The 24,088-nt window shown below is 42.2% G+C and overlaps 1 protein-coding gene across 8 annotated transcripts in view; it reads left to right on the forward strand.

The window, feature by feature from the left end:
* ZNF521 (zinc finger protein 521) overlaps positions 1 to 24,088 on the forward strand; it is a 348,131-nt gene that overhangs the window by 271,342 nt on the left and 52,701 nt on the right. For 6 of the 8 annotated variants that reach the window (XM_066626103.1, XM_066626104.1, XM_066626099.1 and 3 more), the window contains one exon: positions 17,067 to 17,132. The exons of the other annotated variants lie outside the window; for them this stretch is intronic. In XM_066626103.1, the coding sequence (XP_066482200.1) occupies positions 17,067 to 17,132 (66 nt within the window). The remainder of the gene's footprint in view (positions 1 to 17,066; positions 17,133 to 24,088) is intronic. 8 annotated transcript variants of the gene reach the window in all.

The raw sequence follows: 24,088 nt of genomic DNA on the forward strand, positions 1-24,088 counted from the left end.
TGCTGCACAGCCTGCCTCCAAGCGGGCCACTCAGAGGCCAGGGTTTCCCACCTGTTGAGGTCCACTCCTAAGGCCTTCAGATCCCTCTTGCAGATGTCCTTGTATCGCAGCTGTGGTCTACCTGTAGGGCGCTTTCCTTGCACGAGTTCTCCATAGAGGAGATCCTTTGGGATCCGGCCATCATCCATTCTCACGATATAATTGAACCAACGCAGGCGTCTCTGTTTCAGCAGTGCATATATGCTAGGGATTCCAGCTCATTCCAGGACTGTGTTGTTTGGAACTTTGTCCTGCCACATCCAAAAACAAAATCATGCGCACCTGTCTAGGGAAATGCGCTAACTTGTACTCTTTGTGGTTCACCACCCAGAACAATACGCAGTTTTAGACCCAGTATTTCTACCACAGGCTATGCTACTTCCACCAGGAAATTTTACACAATTCCCATTTTGTATACTCTTCGAAGTTTTGCTGCCTGATTATAGCAGTCTTAGGGCTTTAAATGCTTGAGTGATAAACGTGTATCTATTTTAAAACAGTCAGTTCGGGCTACTGAATATGCAACATCCTTTGTGGTAACAGCTGTATACTTACAAGGTGAACCCTTTATTAAGGATATTTCACCGTTCATACAAACTAAAGCAACAGGTGATGCATACCAGTTTTGAGTTATAGTTATTTATGATGGATTCATTTTTTGATACTGGTTAACATTCCAGCACTTCCTGAGCAGTAGCAGGGTTCTCCCTCCTAAAGCAAACTAAAAACATAGAACTAGAGAACAGCTTTACTGTACGTAGGAGTAAAGTACTGTAAAGTAAAGTAAAGTACTGTAGGGCAGGAGGTCTGGTCTGGAGGGTAGAGCCTCCATCTGCCTGAAGATAACATCCACAAGGTCGCCAGTTCGAGGCCACCGGCACCGTGCGACCTTGGAGCAGCTGACAAGCTGAAGCCGAGCTATTCCATCTGCTCTGAGCGTGGGAGGATGGAGGCCAGAATGTGAAGCCAGATCGGAACGAAACACCTTGAATGTAGTTGTTCTTGAAAGAAAGAACCTTCTTTGAAATTGTAAAAATCCCTATTTAATAGGGATTTAATAAAGCCTGCCTATGTAAACCGCCTTGAATAAAGTCTTGAATAAAGACCAAGAAAGGCGGTATATAAATACCTGTTATTGTTATTATTATTATTATTATTATTATTATTACGTAGGGAATATGACTGAAAGCCCAATTCTGAGCTGCCCGGGGCACACAGCTGTGGCGGCACCAAAAATGGCTGCCGCTGCATCCTGTGCACCAAGGCTGCGGGCGGCACCTCAGGAGAAGTGGACTTTCATCCCCTTCCCCCAGGTAAGCACAGTAGCCCCGCAATGAGGTAAAAGCCTCCATGTTGGGCAGAAAGCTCAACCGGTCCAGCCTCCCTCCCTCCCCCCTGCCTCCCCCCACACCCCCACTTATCTCTTTGCTGCTTGGTGGTCCGTGCAACCGCCAAGTGGCGGAGGCCAAGCACCTGCCTGGCGCTAGCCCAGTGCTGGCCAGTGCTAGGCTAGCACCGGCACTCACCTGGTGTTAGGGCTGGCAAATGCCTTATGGCACGTTTGTAACAGTGCGCGCCAGTGGTAAGCGGACACACGGAGCTCAGGGTTGGGCTGTGAGGCTGCAATGCTATGTGCACTTATCTGGGAGTAAGCTCCATTGACTCTAGTCTGAGTAGGCATGCATAGGATTGGGCTGTGAGACATCTTTTCTATTTTTACTGCCCTTTGGAAAGCATCTGGATTCAACCTGTTTCCCTGCTGGGTGATTTTGCCCCAGCACCACCTAACAACCAACAGATGGCCTGGCCATTGAGCTGGCAGCCTGGTATCCAGTTCAAGGAGCTGCTGACCCAGCATAGTGGTTCAAAGCAAACCAGTTCATGAGGGACTAATTGGTTAGTTGATTAGCTGCTAAAATCTGTAACCCCAGGAATATTTTCCTTCAGAGTAGGGTTGAAAGCAGTGATAAGAGACAGGTGGAAATGCTTTGCATTGTGAATAGCTGTATTTGCCTGGCAAAGGTTTAAAGAAGGGCATTTGTTCATGTATTTGGTTCAGAATCCTTCCCATACAAAATAATGAAAGCTTCATCATATCACTTTGGTTGTTGTGGTAGTGGTGATGGTGGTTGTAGAGCCATAGCATCTGTGCTGTCCCTCCCTCAATTTCTGCTCAGGTACACTTGAGCAGAAAATAAAAGTAGGACTCCTATGTGAATAGCATGGTGCAGTGTCAACTATCAGAACACAAAAACAGACAATAAATGCTTTTATTTTTTGTTTTTGTTTACCCTTCAGGATACTGTTTACCTTCTCACTATAGGGGCAGCTCCTTTTTAGCCACTGAACTGGATTCATTCCGTATCTCCAGGTCTCAGTTCAGCCAGTGATGAAGTAGGCATGTCAGCCTGGGGTTAGGAAAACTGTTGGACTCGTTTTCTCCCTTTTGCTCTGCCAGTCTCTTGCTTCTCCTCCTCCCCCCAAACCGTTCTGTCTCTCTCTTTCCCTTTTTTCCAGCTGAAATTATCCCCCCTTCTCCCCCCTCCCGCTAAATTTACTTCACAGCAGATTGTCTTGTAGTAAATCACCAAAAACCCAAATAGCACTAAAGCATTCTGATACAACATTAGCATTTGCTTAACAAGCACAAGATAAACATTAAACAAAGAACTGCATTTCTTTATTAGAGGCTGCAAGATACATAATCCATGAGCGCAAGAAACATGGGACCCAGTGGATATGCAGATGTGTGTTATTTCATTGGCGCTGGGCGGCCTTGTTAGAAAAGGTTTTCATCTGAAGGCTTGGGGGTGGATAGTTGACTGTCCCTGGTGGGGCTGTAACTAGATACAGAGACTGTTGCAAGCTAGGCTGGGCTCCCTGGTGGATGTGCTGATTGGACAGCCTGAGGAAAACTTGGGAAGCATCAGGAAGTGAACTCAATCACCTTGGGGATGATAGGGTAGAACCAGATGAAGGCATTTGACTTCTTTTGTAACTCCCACTAAGGACAGATTGCCAGTGTGATCCAACCTCTATAACTGCAAATCAGACCCTTTCCCCTATGCCGATTTCATTAGAATGGCCAGCATGGTGCAGAGAGAGAGGGAGAGAGAGAAGGGAAAAAAAGGTTAGACACAGTAATTTTACAGGCAGGCGGGTACAAAAAATCTGCATAATTAAGCAGTCAAGGCTGCTAATAGGGGAGTTTATATGCTCTGGGACCAGGCAAGGGCAGCGCATATGGATATAGCACTGGATATTAAATCTACGGCATGCAGACTTACTTTGGGGCCCTTAGAGAAAAGGCTAATTATAGAGAGAGGAATTGTGTTTACTGGTCTGTCTTGGGCAAAGATGTGGAAAGAAGTGCAACCAAGTTTTGCAGCTAAACATGAGCATTCTGTTAATAGAGAGATCAGACTGGTGCTTGTGGTTGTCTTGTGTCTAATCATAGGAAATCGGAGATTCTACGTCACCCATCCTGCTCGTTCAACAGCGCAAGATAAACTTTCCCCCTTCCGTGTACGTGCACATATATACACAAGCTGTACATACTATATATGCTGGATGGCTGCAGAATGTACGCAATATTAAACTGCTGGAATTCCACCTGAAACCAGTTTTTGACAATCACACCAGTCTAGCTTAACTACTTCTGTGGAAAGCACCACTGGTATAAGTCTGTTGTGAGCATTGAAATGCAATTTGATCTGCCTAGTAGGGCTGACTTACTATAGAAAAGATATGTCTATGTAACAAGTTCTGACATGACCAGTGTTAACCTTTCATGATGTAGATCAAAGGTGGGGAGAGGGTCCCCAGTACCCTTAGAGAAGGGCCTCTCTGCCCCTCCCTGTACATACACTCCTTTTATTTTTCTTTTGTATAATGCTTCTGATGAAGTAGGCCATTGCCTACAAAAGCTTATGCCACTATAAGCCAATTAGTCTCTAAGTGCCACAGTGCTCAGTTAAAACTACATCAGGATTTTCTCACATTAGTAAAGCAAATGGGTGGGAAAAAAAACACAACACCCTGCCTTGATTAGAATGTACATTTAATTTAGATATGGCTGTCTCCTGCTGTCTGCATCACATTAATAGCAACATTCACAAGTCCATATACTTTTCATGAATGAGTAACTAGTGCTGAATCTTATCCCATGCTACTTCTACAATTATTAATTCACTTCTGTTCTGCTTTGTACACTACAATTCCTTGCAGATGTAATTCTTTGTTTTTGTTCCAAAATAATCTGACTTTTGAGAATCAACACCAAATTCCACAGTCCTGTGGAAACTGTGTGAATGCTTTAAAATGTGAGAAGGCAGATCATTAACTCTGTCCATTCAGGTCAGTAGGGCAAAACTAAATTCTCATTTCTGCAGGAATTTGGCCACTTGGGTTTTCAATAAGGAAGCGCATTTGTAAGCCCAATCTAGGTTACAGTGCTCTTGGTATAAATGTACAATGGGAGCACATGTTAGTAAAGCAATATTTGTCATGTCAAAGGGAAGACTTTAAAGTAGCGATGAAGCTTTATTGCCTTTGGGCCTATCCAACTTTGTAGTGTTGATCCAGCCACAATGGACAAGCATTCCCTTACCTTGAGGAGGCTTCCGTGACTGTCGCCCCCAACGCAAAATGCACCACATGCACTGTTGGCATAGCTGCACCGGCACGGGAAAGTTGGATAGGATTGGGCCCTTTGTGTTAAGGAAGGCATGCATGTTTCTTTTGCCAACAGGCACTATTGGACCAGAATACAGTTGGCCTGTGGTACATGACTTAGCACCATGGTACAGCTCCAAACAGTAACCCCAATATAACCATGTTGCTAAGTTCTGCATGCCTATAATGGTATAATGTGACACCCTCTTTTTTCAAGGTGCAAACCAGTTCATAGCATCTTTTCCACATTGCATAACAGTGGGGCTGTGGCTTAGTGGTAGAACCCAGTGGTAGAGCTTTGCAGGCCGAAGGTTCCAGTTTCAATCTCTCGCATCTCCTGGGATGGCTGGAAAAGACCCCTGTCTGATACTCAGCACAGCTACTGCCAGTCAGTATTGACAGTGCTGAGCTATATGGACCCATAGTCTCTTTCAGATAAGGCAGTTGTATATGGTTTAAGAGGTGTGGACTACTATCAGTGTTTTTCCAGAGAAAGATGTGCAACTGAATGTTTTTATTTCTATTTTCACTGCAGCAGCCCCCAAGAAACATCAAAGTGCATCTTAAACACTAGAGAGTTTAAAACATGGCTTGTTTCTTCAAAGAGGCCCAAGGGAGTGAGAGGCTGCTGAAATTTTTATTTAATATTTATGTATTACATTTGTATTTCATCCATCTTTCCTCCATTTTGCTCAGAACAACCTTTACCTCACAGTAACCCTAAGGGGTAGGTGAGATTGCCTGAGACTGACTTCTCTAGCACCACTCTATGAGTTTCATTGCTTAGGTGGGGATCTGACCCCAAACTTCTGTTATCCAAGCCCATCACACTGGCCTGAGTGCATTCAACTGGATATTCACGAAATCCAGCAGACAATAGGAGTCCCTGTCATTCACAAAACGGAGTAGACATCCCCTGTTCTTAGCAGCACAGAAGGCTGGACAACACAGTTTATAGCAGGGACACATATGATAATCCTGAAGGGTTAGAATGGGGAGGGTAGAGACATGAGATGGAGATACAGCATAAATACATTGCAGTATAGGATTCACCCCCCTTGCTTTCCTATGTGGGGTGCATTGCTTCCCCTGTTGGGGTGGTGAGGTAGAGGTTCCTGTTGTCTTTCAGTGTGTGGAGACCCCAGGTACAGAATACCTACAATAGCAATTCAACAAAGACAAGAGTTAACAAAGTAACATGCCATACATGTTCCGAGGGACAAGATGTTGTTTGTGCAAAGCTCTCCCTTTGTGCTCCAAGTGCTCTTTCACTATGGTTCCCATCACCAAATTTCCCTTTTGAGAGACCAGAGAGGTGTGATGCCCCAGATACCAGTCTCCTTAGCAAGTGCTTAATACAGGGGTTGTTCTATGCTGTTATTGGCTGCCAACTGTAGTCTGTATCCTATGCTCAGTCGTAGGAAGGTGGGCAGGGCAAGGGGCTGACAGGAGGTGCAGTTTTCTGCTGTTTTCCCTTTCCCCGTTGTTCCTTATGGGGTTACTCCTACCTACGCCAGCATTTTACATTGGTGTAGTGTTTTCACATGACACTGGTGTGTAGTAGTGAGATTTGAACCAGAGAAGGCCTGAGTTACAGTTCTGCCTTCTAGCCACAATGTCATACCAGCCTGTAAATTCAGCCATAAAAATGATGATCATTTGCCAGAGGTTTAAGATATGCCTGCACATGGTTGATGTCACTTGATGTATATGAAAATCCTGGAATTTGAGCAAATGCATTTTAACCTGCACTGGGTGTCACATGGTGTTTAAATAAAAAAAATAAATCTGAGAACATGCAGTAGCTTGCATTTTACTGCCAGAGTGAAACTTCTTCACCCTACCAAGGGAGCTTTTTCTAATGTTTGTAATGTGCTGCTTTCGTGCTTTAGCAAAGAAAAATGTCACTGCTGGGCTTTACTTTTTAAACATCAATTAATGCAAGAAAATGTGGTGGAGGATTTCTGGCTTCTTATCTGTATGGGTGTGTGTGTGTGCAGGGGGGGGGGGGGGGAGAGAGGTTATTTTATTTTTAATTCCAAACAGTTGGAGAACAGAGAAGGAGAAACTTTGAAAGGCACAAATGGCGGTCAGGCACCAAACATCCACCAAAAAACACTTTCCTCTGTACCTCCAAATATGTCATGCACTCTGTATATTTTGGTTTTGAGCTTGTGAAGGTGCAGAAAAGCTGGCCAAGTTCCAAGGATTTAAATGACACTAAAGGCCCACACAATCCAAACAAATCATAAAAATAAATATTTTCTTGGGTGGGGGTCAATTCTGTGTCACAAAACAGAGTATTTCCACCAGAGCAAGTGAAAATGCTTCAATATTTAAAGTCCAGTCTTATAAACAAGTATGATCCTCCTTATTAAGTATTGTGGCTGTGCATGCAGATTATGTCAAATCTTACAATGGGCGCAATCCTAACCCTTTATGTCAGTGTTTTCCAGCACTGACATAAGGGCAATGCAGCTCTGAGGTTGCAGAGGCCTCTGTGAATGCCACCCAAACGCAGGATGCAGCACACATCCCATTGGCACCGCTACTCCAGTGCTGGAAAGCACTGACATAAGTGGTTAGAATTGCGCCCTATGTCAATCTTTTCTATAAAGAACAAAACAGATTCTTCTTTTTTTTCTGTTCTATATTTTGTTGACTCCAGTGTGCCCTGGGCTGGTTTAGTCATTACTTGACCTCCAGTAGTCTTCCTGTGATAAGATTAGGCTTGGCCCCATCTCCTGCCTCTTCTATTTATTGCAGATATGATTTCTGACAGCCCATACCTATTTCTGACAGCCCATACCTATTTCTGACAGCCCATACCTATTTCACACATAAGCTGTACCCTGACCACGTAAGACATAGTTTACCTACATCCATACCTACCTAGGATATACTGAGTCAGGCCACTGCCCCCTCCAGCTTTTTGCTATCCATGTGGATTGTCAGCAGTTCTCTCGGTTTGGAAAGGGGATCTTTCCCAGCCCTACCCAAAGATACTAGGGATTGAGTCTAGATCCCTCTGTTTGCAAAATGTTTGCTCTACCACTGAGCTACACTCTCCATGCTTGTTACTACTGCTTACTACTATTTGCTATTTTAAAGGATCAGAATACCCATTAAAATATATGTGGAATCTCTGTCATCAGTACTGTCTGCCTATGGGAAAGGGAGGGAGTATTCTTTTATCGAACAAAAACTCTTCAGGGTTATAGAATTATCGCTTTTTCAGTTAGCAACCTTTACCAATCCAACCGGTTTAATGGGTGGTGAAGCAAGTTATGCCATCATCTTACTGCCTTCCCAAAAAAATTCAGAATAACCTCACTTTTCAAAATATCACCAGGGTTCATATTTCTTTGTGGTCTCACTGTGTTTCCTGCCATTGCTGAGTAGCACATTCTTATGCATATCTCCAGATTCTTAAAATCTGGGTTGTTCCTTGTGTAATAGAGAAGAGAGAGCAGAGAAATGAATTCTGCCTGCTTTACATCAACGTACTTATTTCCCCTCTCTGTTTGTAAAAAGACAGACAAGTAAGCATAACATGACTAGAGCACTGTCAGGAAGTACATAAACTTGCTAGCTTCAAGAATTCTGATGGAGACACTGAGGCAGTTTTAAAGCAATGTCTGGGATTCAAAGTTGACAGCCCAGAGGCTTCTGGAGAACCAAGTCCAGAGGAGTTGCATGTGTAGAGTTTTAAAAGAGTTTCTAGCATACTTTTATTTGCACATTATAATATCTTGATTTTTAAAATGTGCTTGTTAGAATCAAGGAGCCATAGCTCAATGCTAGAGTATATATATAATGGTAGAGTATATTGGTAAGCAGAAAGTCCCGAGGTTTAGCGCATTTTTATTTAGTTATTTTTCCCTTTATACACCACCTTTCATTTTGGTTGTCCTTCCAAGATCAACTAACAAAAAGTGGTAAGTACAAAACCAAAATAAAATGGAATAAAACCACTTTGGCAGAAGCAAAGATAACCAGTGTGTCAGCAGCAGCAGCAGCAGCAACTGAAGCCCCACCAGATCCATCCAGTTATCCTTCTTGAAGGGCCGAATGGAACAAGAGTGACTTCACCCTCTTAAAAAATTGGAAGGGAGAAGACATCATGAATGTCACACCTGAGCTAGGAGGCCACCAACTGCTCTGTGAGGAAGAGGAGGAAAAGAAAGAAAAGCCAGGAAAGGGAAGAATCCCCATCCCCACCTGCACCTGCACCTGCTAGTGCCTTTTTAGGCACAGCAGCCAGAGAAACACTGACTGCCCGGGGGGGGGGGGAGGACAGAAGTGAGCAAGACAAATACTGTGCTCCAACTGTTTCATGGTGAGAATGATTTCATGAGAGTTTTTCTGTTTTGACTGTATTTCTATACTTTAATTGATGTGAGCCATCTTGGGAGCATCTTTGGGGACAAAAAGGCGCAATAAATAAGTTAGGTCTTGTCCTGTATGTAGAGCAACTGAATCTCAGCCAGAGACCACACAAGGACTAGAGCTTCCCCTAATGGTCTTAACTGATGTGTAGATTTTTATGGCAGAAAATGATAACATAAGCCCCCCGCTGGCTCAGGCTAAAGGTGCCCATCTAGTCCAGTTTCCTGTATCTCATAGTGGCCCACCAGATGCCTCAGGCAGCACACAAGACAACGAGAGACCCACATCCTGGTGCCCTCTCTTGCATCTGAGGTAACCCACTTCTAAAATCAGGAAGTTGCACACATCCATTATGGCTTGTTACTTATGATGAACTTTTCCTCCAGAAATCTGGCCAATCCCCTTTTAAACGCATCCAGTCCAGATGCTATCACCACATCCTGTGGCAAGGAGTCCCACAGACTAATTACACACTGGGTAAAGAAATATTTTCTTTTGTCCATCCTAACTCTCCCAACATTCATCTTTAGTGGATGTCCCCTGAATCTGGTGTGTTGTGTGAGAGGAAAAAGAACATCTCTCTATCCACTTTATCCACCCCTGCATAATTTTGTATATCTCAATCATGTGGCCCCCGCAGGTGCCTTTTTCAGACTGAAGAGCCCCAAATGCTGTAGCCTTTCCCTGTATGGGAGGTGCCCCAGCCCAGTAATTATTTTGGTCACTCTCTCCTGGCACATTTGAGGTACTCAAAGCTTACCCCAAATCTCTGAGGTACTCAAGAATCAAACCATATAGGGCTTTAAAGAAAGCAGCCAGCAAACTGCCATCTTCTGGCTTCAGTCCGAGACACCTCCAGTAGAAAGAATCCTAGATTCAGACCCTGGAGAAATTTTGCCAATTGGAAAGGTCTGTGGTCTATGTGGACCAGTCACCAGACCCAAATATATGGCAGTTTCATATGTACGTGTTACAAGGCTGTGAGATCAGTTTGTTACTGGTTCCATTTTACAGATTGAGAAGTGAGGCCAAGAGCATGATTTACTCAAATCCCCTACCAAATTGGTGACCAAGATGGAATTTGAACAAATCTCCCAATTCCAATATTCTGGTCCTCAGTTGAACTAATAAAGCTTTGCCAGCATAGCCATTAATTTACAGTCAACACATGTCCAGTTTTTTATTAAGCAAAAGCTTGAACTACCTTGTTTTTGTGTTTATCATAAAGTAGAGAAATTAAATGTGCATTATAGATAGTATTTTTATAATTTTTTTCATCTATAACCTTAAAAATACTTAACAGTAGACAGTTCCATCTCCACACACCCCCACCACCTTCTTTGTACTGGAACTGGCATCATGAATTACAGGAATAACCTTTGATTATTGGTTTTCATTAAATGACACTCTTTGGTGAACAGATGCCTCATTTGTCATTCTGCTGACCCAGCCATCCACATTGGCAGACGTATTTGTGTCTGAGTGCACTTTCATCAAGGGTCTCCATTCCTAATCGGGTTATGATAATTCAGGGCAAAGGACTAATTATTGTAACCCTGTCATGATAACCAGTATGCTTGAGGTTGACGCACTTATTGCAGAAATGGAAAGATATGGCAACAGTTGAGAGTCATGTTGAATACGTTGTGAAATGCTGCAGTGGCATCTACACCCAAAGTTGTGCAGAAAAGAAATCTAAAAAACACATGTGTTGTAGTGTCATCACATGTATTGAGTGAATTGAATAGGTTTTCTGCTCATCCGGACCACCTTTTCCAAGGGCAAAACTTGTCGCCTCCTCTTTCCCGAACTGCCAGGCCGTGAATTACCTTATGGCAGCAGCGAGAACAGGGGCAGCACTGGAGGGTTGCAAGTGACTGCCAAGATACACATAGCATTAAGCATTCACACATTACACTGACAAATAGTAAGGGTAACAGTCTAGTTCTGACTGCTTTAAGGGTGGTTCTTTTTCTTTTCACAGTTTAGCATTTGAGCACTGTTAATTTGTTGGAATTTTTCAACTAGAAAGCTGACATACCCTACCCTGTTGCCTCACGCTAATAGAAACCATAGTGTGTGATACTGGGTCATTATTCCGGCTATTGCAGATGTATGGGGCATGACTGCTTCCATGTCCCCTGGAAAATGATTTTTCCTAAACTGTAGATGGTTTCTTATTTCAGGATGAGAAAATAAGCCTATTGCACTTTTGCCTTTCTATAGATCGGGTACAAGAGGGGCCTATCTAGTGGAAGTTATTACTGCTTGCTGGTTTCAGCTGGCTTTGGGGGTTGCTACCCATGGGTAAACAAAGTGGGTTTGCCTGGGAGTTAACATCATACTGTCTTTTCCTTTCACTTTTGCCTTTTCTGTCTCACTTGGAATAAAGCCTCTTGAGGTTTGGTGTAAGGATCATTGCACTCCTGTGTTCTGTACAACGTAGTACAGTTTTGGCACAAGGTAAAAGCTACAAAGCAGCTACAGAACTTGTAGTAGTAGCAACAGCAGCTGTGGGAGGATGAGGAGCAGTTGCAGTAGCAGCTGCAATAGTAGTAGCTATCGTTGTGCCAATTGCATGCAAAGAAAAATGTCTCATCCCTGCGTTTACCCATGATGCCGCATGTGGTGAAAATTCCTGAGTTCCCCCCTTTTTTGCCTTTTCTCCATGTATTTTCCATCGATTTAAAACATTTAAGGAGGCTCCTGTGATGCATCTGCATCGTGAAGGGACTGCACAGTCATTTGATGTGTAGCCACATTGGCTCTGTTGTTGTTTGCCCTTCTTACTGCCAAAACTGATTGATTAAAAAAACCTTGGGGTTGAGCCAGTGCACTGGGTCATGAAACCCAGTTATCAGGTGTGCTCCCTGGGTCATTTGATGGGGCCGCTGTGAGATACAGGATGCTGGACTAGATGGGCCTGTGGCCTGATCCAGTGGGGCTGTTCTTATGTAACCCATCTGATTTTCAAGAGTGGGAAAGGAAAAGGCTCCAGTGGAGATCTCCCACCCCCATATCCAATCCCAGAAGTAATGCCTAGTTACCAGCCACATGTTATGAAAAGCAAGGTCACACACACCCGTTGACAACTTTGCCCTGGTCACTCATCCAAGCATTGAGTGTATCAGCTTGGGTTGCCTGCCTGCCCGGCTAGGTATGAGTATATGAACCAAATTCCTTAGCTAGCACTGATTAGGGAAGGTACCCCTTGCCCCAATGTTATTCCTGAGCACCCTTTCTCATGAATGGAGGAAAGAGCATTATCACCCAAAATACAAAGAATTATGTCCCAAAATATTAATGATATTTTGAAGTTCTTTAACAAAGTATATTTTTAATATTTAAGAGAAATTGAGAAGAAAAAAAGAAAAATCAAAAGAAACCTCAGTTTGAACCAGGTTCAAGTTTTATTGGATGAACATTCAAAAGCATTCATCTCTAGACAGAGCTCTGGCAATTTACTGCAGCTCCAGTGGCAATAATAATAAATGCATTTTTTTTTACAGCCAAATGGTTCAAGCAGCCAACAACGTTACCACTATATAATTAATAACAATAAGCAATTAAAGAGAACAGCAGGTTACAACGATAAAACACTGAAATATATTAGCACAAAAAAGAAATAGAGAATGGTTATGTGGAGGAGTATACTGGGTCAACATATTGCCTTTTTTCATAGTTATAAGGAGTTCACTCAGTGCTGCTGTGAAACCTCCACCCATTCCTATGAGGTTTGTGTGGGAATCCTAATGAAATCCTATTGGAATAATAGATGTTCAGTAGCCTAGTGAATTGCACCCAAACTGGGAAGCTCTCATGAAAAGCATGGAATGGAGTGTAACTAATATAAGATGAATACCATCATTCCAAAATCAGAATGGCATGCAGAGTGTTGGGAAGATTTGAAAGTTGCTTAAGAAAGGAGGGGTTTCATAGCAACAGAGCTGGCTTGCCACTGTAAAGCCATTGTCTGTTTGCTAAGGTAAGCCTAATAAAGATCTTGTATGCATTTGAATGTGCAGGGGTTGTCTGAGAAAAGTCCAGTCTTTGAGTATCAGGCCTTGCTCCAGTCTGGGTACTTTACTGAATATCACATTCACTGTTTGCCTCCAGCATTAGCATGTACGTAATAGCGGGCACCAAACCCCAACTTGCGGGCTGGATCCGGCATCCACTGCGATCCTTCCCCCGGGTGAACAGAGCTTACCATTCCACTTGGGGGCCTCTCTTTGGCACTACAGAGCAACCCTGAACTTTATAGCAGCCATCTGCAAATGCCCAGAAATCTGGGCGGAAAGCCTCCTGGGGTGACAGACTGGAAGCAGCAGGCTAGAATGAAGGTTAAGGTCACTCTACGGTGCCGAAGAAGGACCCCAGGCAGAATGGTAAACTGCGTCCGTGCTGGAGGCTCCTTTACCAGCATGCAGCGGTCTCTACTTTGGAGATTGTTGGCTTATGTATGTTGCCATACCTGTCCACTTGCAGTTAAGCCCAAAAATCCTGCTATGTGAGCTTGAATGTCCCATGTTTTCCCTTTCTTCCTCCTAGATTAGTTAGGGTTTAATTTGAGTTAAGGTCTGTTAGATCTCAATTCCAGAATCTATCTTGAAAATTTCTTTCCAGCCATATATAGTGAAACTCAACTATTCCATGTTTTCTCCAAACATGTTTAAGTACTTTTGAACATGGATTTAATTTACAAGAATGTGACTGTATCTGTTTAAACAATAGAAGCAATCCTCAGGTTGCTGTCATATTTGTTCATTGTAAGCTTCCATAGAAAGCATGTTGTCAATTAAATGCAATGCATATGGGAAAATGTATTCAGAAACATGAACATAAATATATGGCGATTCATACCGAAAGCCAGTTTAATTAATTCATTGTCAGATGATTGCGACCAAATCCATAAGCCAGTCAAACTGGAGTAATTGGATTTAAACTAGCATAATCTATTTCAATGGTACTGTGGTGGTTTATGTCTTTTACCTGTTTTGTGCTGTGATTGCTCATCAGTAAGCAAATCCTATTGAAATTGCTTTCAAGAACATCTTTGAGGTATTTAGATAAGGCTGAATTAGATAGTTTTTATACATTCTCTGGAGTAAGAGGTTTCAGGATTGCAACTTGTCACTTGACTCAAGATGCAGAGGAGATTTCCTATGTTCAAACAAAAATTACACTCCATTTGATATTTAGTTACAGCAACTGTTACCCCACACATGCCTGATCTCGTCTGATCTTGGAAGTTAAGCAGGGTCAGGTCTGGTTAGTACTTGGATGGGAGACCGCCTGGGAATACCGGGTGCTGTAGGCTTATACCATAGTCTTTGGAGACTGAAGGTTGCCAAACAAATACATTTTGTTTGAGTAACAGAACATTGCTGAAAGAGCAACATTGCTCTTTTCTTACTGTTTAATTTTCATGATATGCAGTTGAAATCACCCAACTAATGTAAGTCAGTTGTAGAAGAGGTTTTAGTTTGAAGTGCAGGTTTAAGCAGAACACTGAAGGAGATGTGCCAGCTTTGATGCTTGTATTTTTCTTTTTGCCTCCTCCCCATATTTTAGGCACAGAGGGTGAACTAATTATTCTACGTACGTACTTGGTGGATTTCAAAAGCTGTTGTATCTAGATGCGAGCTACCCTGATTATGCTATTCCTGCTTAAATTTTGTGACTTGCTCATGCTACCAATAAACCGATAGTCACTAGATGCAGGTAGAAATGTTAATATTATCTGGAGTGGCATGAATATTGCTATCTTTGTGGTTACTCTCAAGCCACCCAGCATAATAACGACATCTTTCAGTCTGTGATGGGTTAAATGTTAACTTCAGCACAGCTCAATAGTATGTTGGGCAGCTCAATTCTATCCCCCACCAGACTGTGCAATGCAAGTACCAACAGAGAATGTGCTGCACTCTGTGATGGGGGGAGCAACCAGATGGCCTGGGAGAGGGAAGTAAAAATGATTTTTACTTACCTTCATGTGCTTGTCTGCCAATGGGTCTCAGACCTATATCAGCTATTTAGGTGGTGTAAGTTTAAGGAGCCTCAGGAGGTGTGTCAAACTTGGGAAAGGGAGATAGGATCTTGATGTGTGCCACTGCCACTAATATCCTCCCTCTCATGCTCCCAGTTTGGCCTGCTCCCCACCCCAGTTCTCTCCTGAACCACTCCACCACCACCTTACCTGCTTCAGAGTGGGCTGGTGAGCCATTGGCACATGTGTGTGGGCTTCCAGACATTTGTGCCGGTGTTCCTGAAATGCATGACAGCAGCATGGTTTTTATGGCGCTGGACCATGACTTACAGCAGTGGATTGCGAGATGGAATTGGGCCTATCACTTGGGTGGGAGCTGATCACACGGGGAGGCACATGAGAGCTACATCAGAAAGAATCACATGATAAGCTGCTTCCCAGGCTGTTTTCTAAGTAAAGTCTGAGCCCTGTATTTAGGGCACAGCACGTCATTCTATACTAAACCAATTACACACTTAATGGAGCCAGCATCATTAGCACAGTAATAACCACATGACCTAAAATAATCACATGAATGGAAGATCTACACGTTATCTAGAATGGCATGGGTGTTACTAGAGTGGCAACACAAGAAGAATACCAGGGGACCCAAGAACCTTGTTCTGTATGCTGCTTGAAAGCCACAATGGCATCTATTTTATGTCAGACAAAGTGTATGTAAGAGGAACATTCAGTATGACAAAACACCTTTGTGTCAATCTTATGCATCAGCATACCTCACTGTATATGTTGGTACCTGGTTTGTGTTATTATAAGGAAATTTGACTCATCTATATTTTGCTCATTTTTATAACTCTTAGAAAGACAAACCACATCTTAAACTTATGCAGTGTGGTATGGTTGTTGGCATCCTTCAGTCCCGGAAGACTATGGTATCACGCTCTGAATTGTGGTTCTGGAACAGAGTGTCCTCTCCAGTGCGCAAGGCCTGGATAAAGTAGATATGGAGGATAGACTGTTACCCATGCAGCAAATCCCCCCTCTCCACGTCGCTGAAATGGTCCAATGGAAAGGCAGAGGCCAATACGGTTGGTTCCAGCGGTGTCGCAGAAGTTGCCAGAACTTGACTGTGTTCAGCCATGAACTGCCTCGGGGACTCCGGCTCCGGATTTTGGCTTGAGGTTGACTCCTGAAGCCTTTTCCATAACTGGATGTAGCCACAAGGCAGTGGAGGTTTGGGATCAGAGTTTTCCTTCTCTCAGATGAGCTGCCTTCCCAGGCTAACGAGTCCCATCTACCCGGTGGCTGTTTAGTTGCCTCTTACGACAAGTACAGCCAAACTGAGGGCCTATTCTTATCCCCAGCCCCCAGGGGATAGTGTGGTATAATAGTAGTATAATCTGGTGGTAAATTCTGGACTATTTGACTTCAGACTGTATGGGTAGGATCCAACTGAGAATATTTCCCAATGAAAAGGACTCACCATATATAGTAAATTCAGTATAGTGGAGCCAAACGTTATTTTAAACTTCTCCCTGATTGGCTAGTTTATTTAATGCAGAGTGTCGTGGGGTTTTTTTGCATGAGGGAGGATTCAGACATGGAATCCCCATGTGCAATAATTCTGCCACTTCTTTCTGTAAAATGTGTAGATGGGATCTAAATACTTTTGAGCTAGCAGCAGTTCTTTGTCACCTGGTCTGACCACTTTTCTTCATTGCCTCTTCTATAGACAGCTATTAGGCACTCATACTTTCTGAGCAAAAATTACCTACCAAAAGAGTCTTGCATAGCACACAGCATGGATGGCTGATCCACTGTAGGGTGGAACTCAGATTGACTGACTGCTTGTCTCAGTGCTAGATGTTTTCCCTGTCAACCTAACTTTAGAACAGGTCGCATTTCATTTGTGCTGCATGAAGTATCTATGAAATATCCTCTTTCAATTTTACCAATTTGTGTTTTTTTTGTGTAGAACTCGATGGTAGATATACCAGTACTTCCACCAGTTCCAGAAGTCCCAGACGGGTGGGCAATACTAGTAGGTATTTAACATCAACCAAAAGAGAAAGCTATTGAAACATGAACAACAATTACAAAAATTACAGTTTGACATAGCAATATATAATAACTTTTACAATGAGAGAACCAATACTTTAAAATATCCCAAAACTTTTTACTTTGATTAAAATACATTTTCCATAATGTCCACATAACTTTGATTAATAGAACCTCAGTCCTCAGAAACCCATACCTCTTTTATGTAGTTTTACTGCTGATTTTAAAATAATTTTATGTAATTTGCTGGTAAAGTGCAGCACAAAATACTTTTATTTCAGGGTGAGAAATGTACTGTTGCAAGCCTGAAGTTCGCAGAGGTGGTCTATACAAATTGAAAACATCTCTGGACTTCCTTCCAAAGGAAATTTGGGAACTGTAGTCGATTTGTATACAAACTGGGGACTTGTGTGCTAGGTGGCGAATCTCTTACAGAGAATTTTGAGCATCCTCATGAAACTACAATACCCAAGTGCCCTTGGGAAAACCATACCATTTAAATTTGTACAATAGCTGCTTGTAATACAGATGCACTTCTGATTTAGTTAACCTGTAATTTTGAGTACTAAGTCACAATCCTATGCTAATAATTGCCTAATTCAGACTTTACTTTTGTATTGTGGTTGTCACTCTCCTGGAATGAGGCCTTGTGTTCCTGGAATAATGTCTGAGTTACAGCATTGCATTACACTCTTGAATTACAGGGTACTTTCCACACCAGCATCCTCCCCTTCTTTGGGGGGGGGGGGAGTGGAGAGAGATACTTAATGGGAAATATTCACTAAGTGACCCAACAGATGTCTCTGATTTGACCTGGGAGTCCATACAGAGTAAGCCTTTCAATTGCTATAGAGTCAGAAATGTTTCACTGTCATTAGTAAGAGTAGGAATCTGCCATTTGTTTGTGTATCCGTTTTGTTTCACATTAAATGTGATTATGCCACAGAAGACAAGTATACTGTAATACCATGTTTCCCCAAAAATAAGACACTGTCTTATATTTCTTTTTGGCTCAAAAAAACACACTAGGTCTTATTTTTTTTAATGTACAACAATCCACAGTCATTCATGTACAAAAATATACCTTACAAAAATATCCCCTCAGCACCCAGGAGGATGCCTGCCTGCCCACTCAGAAGTCAGTCCCTTTATAGTTAATGGGACTTACTCCCTGGAAGGTGTGGAGAGCTTCAGAGCCCGGTAGGCAGGGTTGCCTCGCTTGCTGTTTCCTGCCTCAGCTCCACCTCAGCGTCCTCTGCCCAAGGTAGCACAGCAGGAGCTTTCTAGGTGGCATGCGGTTGTCCTCCCACCCTGCCCAAGGACCCCTCCCACCCCCTGGCCCTGATCACAACTAGGTCTTATTTTCGGGGAAACACGGTAGCTCATTTTTGTTGTGTTTTAAGAACCTTGCAATTGAACAGATTGGCTTTGATCAGATTCCCAGTCCTATTCTCTGCTGGCCCAAAGCATGCAATACAACCAGCGCAGTGTCCAGTGTATGCTATGGGCTGGCTGGGGATTAAGCTGACTAGGAGAGGTGAGTAAAGAAAATTTTACTTACCTCTGTGCTCCGTTCAGTGGTCCCCAATAAACCTACTCAGAACTGGTATGAAGGGGGGGGAGGGTTAGGATTCTGCATGCACCGCTGCCTTTGATATTCTCCCTCGATCCACCCCCATCATCAGCCAACAAACTGCTGGCAGTGAGTCTGCCAAATGGGACACTGCTACCACACCAGGATTGGGGCACAAAACAAGCAGGACTATTCTTTATCCTTTTCTCTGTATGTTCAATTTTTAGATGGTAACCGAACATCATTGGTTCTCAAATTATCAGTAATTGGGAACCCATAGTAAAAGACCTGACCGGAGGTGTTCTGAGGCCTAGAGGGGCTGTGTGCAATCTCTCCGAGCCTCAGAAAGGCCCCTGGAGGTGTCAAATGGGCACTTCTAGTTTTTGTAAAAAAAAAAAAAAAGTGCTCTTCCGACACCTCAGGAAGCCTTCTGGACGCAACCAGAGAATATTTCCAGTCCCATCCAGGCCTTTCAATTCGGATTCAGAAACCGATGAGTTAAATTTGAGTGTTTTGAACCCACAGCTAAACAGGGTAGACCTATATTTCAGTTTGTTCATTAAGTCTATATTCAAACAAATGATTTCATTTATACGCCTTCTGGAAGTGGAAGAAAAACCAAAACTATTTTAGAATAGTTTTAGAATTTAGAGTGCAACCACACAATGTAATTGTGTGATTCATACACAATGTCTCTGTTAAGAGGTTGTCTATTTCTAACTTCTAGATGCTGAGCGTTCCCTGCTTGCGAGCTTCTCCTTGGTATCTGTTACCTGCTAAAGGGACAGAATATGAAACTAGAAACTGCTTTAGCGTGACCATGTGCAATATTTCTTGGGGAGAGGACATAGTTCAGTAGTAGAAAACATGTTTTGTATGCACAAGGTCCTAGGTTCAATCTCTGGCATATCTTAAAAGGCCTTATCACAAGTTGAGAAAGATGCCTGCCAGTTGGCATAGCATCTGGTACTGGGTCATATGGGCTGATAGTTTGACTCCATATAAGGCAGCTTTATATTCTCAAAATGCATTTAGAACTGAATCAAATGTACTGAAAATATATTTCAGGCTATGGTTACTAAATCATGTATTCACAGGTTTTAAGGTCTTCTATAGGCAGAAAGATAACATGCTTGATAGAAGATATTATACCTTTCCAGATGCTGCGTTTTTGACACTGAGAAGCATTTAAACCTTTGTTCCAAAGTAGTGAAGTCTCCTGGATATTTTAGTCAAGCCTCCTCTCTGACAACCTAGCTATGCACATGCAGGAAGGTTTTTCACAGGCAAGCATTCAGATATACCACCTGCTACTTGCAGTAAAAAGTAGTATGGCCTAGAAAAGACTGTCCTTTTTCTGCATGTCTGAATTGTTTCTGATGGCTGGGTCAAAGAGCAATGTAAAGTGTTTCCAGAATTCTCTTGTCTTTACTACCACTTTGGTCAGTGTCCAAACACACAAAATTGAACATAGTTTAGACTTTATTCTGCTCTTCTTTAACAGCAGTTTCTTCTAGTACTGGAAATATTTCCCTCTGGCAAATCCCAGCTGTAGCTTGGATTTTTAGTGTCTCTATTTCCTTACCATTATATCCCTGAATTACTGTTGTTTTTTGGTGATAATTCTGGAGAAATTGTAATTGACAGAATTACAATCAGGGAGGGAGGATGAGCATATGCAGGAAGTCTTCAGGCAATGTAAATTTCTGTATTAAGTGTCAGTGTGTACTCCTCAACCAGGTGAAAAAGAGGAGAGGGAAACCTTACCTGCTGCTAAAGTAGACTTGTACTTCTGTGTTTTGTAGTCCATATTTTGTACTAGGAGTAAAATGCTTGGATCTATAATAAGAATTAACATTCCTTATTGCTTCAAGAAGAATTGAAAGTATCAGACAAGTCTTGTTAATTAAGGAGTATTTTTCACAAGTCCCATTTTGCCAAAAGTAGTAGTAACATCTGATTCCACTGCAGTTGCAAATCCTATGAAGTTTTAATTGCTTTAGTTGTGTTTTGCCCACAAAGCATTTACAGGGTCTTAACCCACCCTACGTTTCATTTTTCCAATAGCTATCTTTGTAAGGGAATATCAGTCACAAATAACAGAGGAAGGTGGTTGCCTTTATGCCCTGCTTGTAAGTTATCTAGAAGCCATTCGTTGTTGGAAACATAATGCTGACTTGCCAGCTGACTAGCTGACAAAATGCTGATGGATCGTTGATGTGATCCAGTAAGGTTGTTCTTATGATAATGCCGCATTTGGTACATGCTATAATCTGCTATTTCTTTTTAGGATGACAGAAGTATGCTCTCTAAATCCTGAAACTGGTTTTAGTTCCTACTGGAATTAGCATGGTGCCATCCCTAACCCAAAGCCAAATATACGTGACGAGCTGGAACAGGAGGGGAATGAGGAAGGTGCGCCATGAACAGGGGAGGCAGGAGGCACAGTTGGCAGGGGACAAGTGCTTGTGGTGCCCTGAAGGTGTCTTAGGGAGCCCAGTGGCTCCTAGGAGCACAGTTTGAGAAACACTGGTCTAAGACATATAACCTTTTTTTGTGTGATCAACCAAAGCATGCCTGAGTTGCACTTTATCCTTAGCCTGACAGTCCAAAGAGCATCGTCCAATGATTTGGGTGTAATGTCCATTCATACATAGTGGATGGAAAAGAAGGTTTTGCTGTCTGGGCTGTGTGTGTTGTATGTATGTGACACAGGTATGATACTGTTCACGCTGGCCTTTAAAAAGAAACAAATCTGCTGTGCACACAGCCTCCAAAGTTTTTGTTATTTTTTTTTTACCATAAAAACCAACAGCAATGAAATATTCACAAATGGCAGAGCTGGAAGTTTTGCTGAACTTCTCCACTATTTTACCGGAGTTCAGAGCTGGGATCACTTAAGAAGGCAACTACTGCATGTATGATTGATTGAATTAATATTACAGGAGAAAATTAATATTTGTTTTCATTTATAGTATTAATTTCTTGGTTAAGTTTAAGTTTGTATTTCTGTTTGATGGATACAGGTTGAGACTAATTTTTCGTGTGGGTTCCGTTCCAAGCACTCATGTAGATGGCAAAAAGCGCACTATAGCAAATCAATTTAAAAAACAAAGTTTCTTTGCTCCAGTGATTTAAAAACAGCCTTGCTGACCTTTGTGATGTAGGGTAAGAGTCATTTAGAAGACAATCCATCTATCAGTCCTTCTGTAAGCACTTACAAAGGCAGTTCCTCCCTTCACCAGTGCAGAATGATCACCTTTCTTTCACATGCTCAGGGGGAAGGGAGGGGTCCGCTGGAGAGAGAAGGATTGATGGATTGTCAGCCAGCTGCCCTCCCCCTTTCTCATTAAGGATGCTATTGTTAAAGGACTATTCAGTTTTTTAAACTGATTTTAAAGGGGTGCATTTTTCCCCTTCTCCAGGGATAAGCACATTCCTTTTCATTTGCAGGGGCCATTCGTGTTTAGTCAAATCCATGTATAAAAAATCCATGCATAAATAGGCTGGACCTGTATTTAAAAAAATAAAATGGACATCTGTATACATATGTGTGGGAGAATGAGTTCTGTCACATATGACTTACAACAAAACAGGAACTATCCAGTAGGTGCCTCTGACACTAGGAACCACATTCCACATGACAAGCAATTTTGGCCACTAATGGAGGGACATATGACATTTTTCTAACTACAAAATAATTCCCTTTTCAGTGCTTGCAAAATAAATTTGAAGGCATAAAGATATGGAAGAATTTTAACCAAAATACAGCAAACAAGCCAAGATCCTACTGTAAAACCAACCATAATATAGATCAGTGTTTCTCAACCAGTGATATGGTTTCCACCAGTGGTACTTGTGGGACCTCTGGACACTTGCTGCCCAGCGGTGAGACCAGGAATGTGACACAACAAACAGCAGTAGGAGGCTCCAAGTCATACTTTTCCATGCTCAAAAAAGCCCCACCTCCACCCTGAACCTCTTACTGGTGTTTGTTATGTTGCATCTGGCCTCCCAACCCAGAAGTAACTAGCAATGATGTCATCACTGCTTACTTCCAGTGGTACTTCGCATAGGTGAACTATGTGAAGTTGGTACAGTGGAAGACAAACGTTCTAGATAGCAGTCTGCTCCTTCCATCATTTAATGAAATTCAGAATACAATGATATTGGATGAACTTCATCATACTTGAGTACAGAGAGTACTTCCGTCTTGCTTCATGAAGGTTGTGTGTATCTCATTATTTTCCACATTATGGGACCAATGATTAGGCTACAAACCAATGTAGTGTTGTTGAAAGCTAAGCTGGCACAGACCTGGTCAGTAAGTTGGATAGGAGATTACTGGAGCCCCCATGTATGTCTAATAAATAACTTCACTGCACCAAAGTGTATAATTTTATTTTTAAAAGAAAAGGCTGCATTTGAAGCTCATTCCTTTAAAATTAATCAGATAGCTTTTTTCCCCCTATAATATGTTTTCATTAGAAGTGGGACCTCAGTATCAAATGATTTGGTATCCATTAATTTGACTCACCACTGATAACTGAGGTCCACCTTTAAATGCCATGTAAAAGGAAAAAGCACCTTTGTGCTGTTAAATAATTACCTACCTTTGTGCTGTTAAATAATTATAACTTCATTCCACTAGATTCCTATATTCACCCTATCTACTGGCTGAATGAGATATACCAATGCATTCTGGGGCAACAATGGAGGAGCAAGAAACCTGGAAGAGGATCTTTAAAGCTATTTTCCCACTGATTTGGTATCCACTGATTTTTTTTTTTTTATTCACTGGGGGTTCTGGAATGGAACCCAGTGGATGAGGCACAACCTATACCCCCTTTCAAAAGGCCATTTAACCATGTTTCCTCTGTGAGAAGACTTTGATCTAGTATGGGGTTCATAAGGAACTGGTTCTTGTCAATGGCTTCCTTGTCAGCCTGCTGTTCCATTGCCTTGCATATGAAAAGGCAATCCCATTACTGGACAGTACTGGACTTTTTTTCCCCTGCCATGACATGACTGCTTGTCTTCATAGTGGAAAAACAATTGTGTGAATCAGCCCTACAGCTGCTGTTGGATTACTAATTTGCAAACTACGTTTTTCACTTAATCCATAGAAACATTTAAGATTAATCTGTTGGAGCATTTGCTTAGAAATTCCATAGAATTGCTTATTCGTCACCTATACCTCTTAATAAAAAATAGGACTGTGCCAACCTATTAAATCCTTAATAGAATATTCTAATGGTTATTAAATCAATGGACTCAGAATCTCACTTTAATAAATGAGTCAGACAGTATTTTCCAATTACTGTCATCCACCACCTTTCTAAAGAGCAGATTATTCTGATTGAATT

Source organism: Tiliqua scincoides, chromosome 4 (genome assembly GCF_035046505.1).
Source record: "Tiliqua scincoides isolate rTilSci1 chromosome 4, rTilSci1.hap2, whole genome shotgun sequence".
Lineage (NCBI taxonomy): Eukaryota > Metazoa > Chordata > Lepidosauria > Squamata > Scincidae > Tiliqua > Tiliqua scincoides.